This window comes from Porites lutea, chromosome 3 (genome assembly GCF_958299795.1).
Source record: "Porites lutea chromosome 3, jaPorLute2.1, whole genome shotgun sequence".
Taxonomy (NCBI): Eukaryota; Metazoa; Cnidaria; class Anthozoa; order Scleractinia; family Poritidae; genus Porites; species Porites lutea.
In genome coordinates this window covers 2,008,287-2,010,818 of record NC_133203.1, presented here as the reverse complement: position 1 = coordinate 2,010,818, position 2,532 = coordinate 2,008,287, and the positions used below count along the sequence as shown (strand labels likewise).

Sequence of the window (2,532 nt, the reverse complement as noted above, 5' to 3'; positions counted from 1 at the left end):
TCAAAAAACACCGATTGACAAAAGTGACCAGAGAGAAAACTGCGGTGAGAGACAGACGAGTGAATTTCTTTGGCTAGATTAGGTCCGATATTAGAAAAATAACTACAGAATCTATTAGCGATGTCTACTGGGTCCGTAATTTCTTGGTTGTCAACTTTAAAGATGGAATTGATTTAAACGCTTTCTTTTTTGTCTTAATAATTTCGTTTAGAACTCTCCATGTAGCTTTGGCATTTGATTTAAAAGCATCGATTTTCTTTTCGTAATATATACGTTTAGCGATTCTTAATGAGTGATTCAATTTGTTTTTGTAATTTTTATAACGAATTTCATAATGCAAAGATTGATTAGTGAGATACTGTCTATATAACTTATTTTTCGTTCTTATCGACTTCAGAAGTCATTTCGATAACCAAGGCTTTCTCAAACGGTAATTGCTCGCCTTAGTTTTTTTAAAGGAAAACATGAGTCATATGCCGTAGAGTATTGTTTGAAAAAGCTGTTATAGGCGTTATTTGGATCATCAAGAGTGGCACACTGAGACCAGTCAATTCTCTCCAAGTGCGATAGAAACTTAGTTGTGTTGACTTGATTTACATCTCGAACAAAAACAGTTTCATTAGATGCTGAGATTGAGGTGTCGAAATGAATAGAAAATATAGGCAGATGGTCAGAAATATCAGTGAAAAACAGTCCACTCCTGGATCTATCGAAAAATTGGTTGACGAAAATGTTGTCAATTAAAGTTGCCGAATGACAAGTTATTCTTGTAGGGCGCGTAATCAATGGAAAGAACATATTTGAATATAGCGCATCTAAAAATTCACCAGTAACGGAATGACATTGGTGGTAATGACGAACTATGTGATCTACTTTGATCTTACCTGTGTAATCGATTGAACCGAGTGAAACTGGGAGCTTTCAGAAGTGAATGGAAGCGTACAGATAGGGGTTGTCCACAAGGATCGGCCCTTGGCCCATTGTTATGGAACATCTTTCAAAACGATCTGACATACGTAATAACTTCGCATCTCTCTATATACGCGGATGACCATCAAATGTATGAAACAGCGGGGAACCTGAAAATGGCTGACACCAATCTTATGAGGAATGCCAATAGGGCCTCCCAATGGTACGCTAGCAATCTGCTACAAGGAAACCTGAGCAAATATCAAACTATGACTTTAAAGCATAACAAGACAGAAAGTAACACTCCATTACACTTTCAAGGACACACCATCGAATCTTCTGACGGTCTTAAGTTGCTAGGGGTCACCATAGATGAACAGTTGAATTTTAACACTCACATTAATGAAATATGTAAGAAGGCGAGTCAAAGAGTAGGTGTAATGTTAAGGCTTAAAAAACTTGTCCCTACCAATGCTAAATTAACTCTGTATAAATCAGCCATATTGCCTTACTTAACCTATTGCCACCTGACTTGGCATTTCTGTAGTGCTACCGACAAAAGAAAGCTTGAACGGGTCCAAGAAAGAGCACTACGCGCAGTTTTCCTAGATAAGCAATCAAGCTACCAAGCATTGCTGGACAAAAGTGACCTAACGACTCTTCAGAACAGAAGACTGCTAGATATTGCTATCCTTATGTATAAGGTGAAACACAAACTATGCCCCATCAAAATATCCGAGCTATTTCACGCGCATTGCCCACCCTACAACTTGAGGACGGCAGAGTTCGCCATTCCCAGATTTAGGACCAATAAATATGGTAAACACTCGCTCACCTACCTGGGACCAAAGTTGTGGAATAAGCTACAAAGGGAAATCAGAACTCTCCCATCATTATTTAGTTTCAAAAATTGTATTCGTAAATTTGATCTAGGTGTGATGATAGACGACGACAATTGCTCCAATTGCATCCTTTGTAATTCTTAATCTTTTTAAATCAATTATTTCATTAGTTGATAGTTAGTAGGTTTTTAACTATATTATATTGTTAGGTGTCCCCAATTAGTAGAGGGGTTCTTAACCCCATCGGCTAGACATTCCAAGACACAATAAAGTTTTATGTATGTATGTATATGTATGTATGCCGGTCAATAGCATTCTTGCTCGTTGTGTAGCTCTTTGAAATATACCGATTCATAAGGAAGATTTTCACACATATTCCATACAATAGGTGAGATAAATATAGGAAACGCAAGGTTCCATGCACAGTTTCAGGTCGATTTACACAGCTTTGATCAAAACATTCTCAGTTTCGAGAATAGTTTATTCTAAACCAGAAGAAAAGATTCAATTAGCAGTTGAATTTTTCGCCATTTCTCTTTCACTTTTTACATTCTGCATTCAGTTCATTTTATTTGTGGGAAAGGAAGTCTTAGAAATTAAAAAGACGTTTGATCAATTCACACTCGCGCATTCTAGTCTTATTTGAAACTTTATAACGGAAGGACATCTGTGAGCAGGGAAAAAGTCAGCACAGAATTAGATTGTCGGGGAATTTCTGTAATCGTCCATCGTTCTGCTAGTGAGAAGCTAGCTGTTGTTCACTCGTCTTGCTTGTTTGGGG

The 2,532-nt window shown here is 37.4% G+C and overlaps 1 protein-coding gene across 1 annotated transcript; it reads left to right on the top strand.

Annotated features, from left to right (window-relative positions):
• The first annotated feature begins 1,085 nt into the window (after positions 1–1,085).
• Positions 1,086–1,895, top strand: LOC140930049 (uncharacterized). Its single transcript, XM_073379706.1, has one exon. The coding sequence runs from the start codon at positions 1,086–1,088 to the stop codon at positions 1,893–1,895; it is 810 nt and encodes a 269-aa protein (XP_073235807.1).
• Positions 1,896–2,532: the final 637 nt, after the last annotated feature.

Coding starts and splice junctions, on each gene's coding strand:
- LOC140930049 (XM_073379706.1), top strand. CDS start 1,086: ATGGCTGACACCAATCTTATGAGGAATGCCAATAGGGCCTCCCAATGG.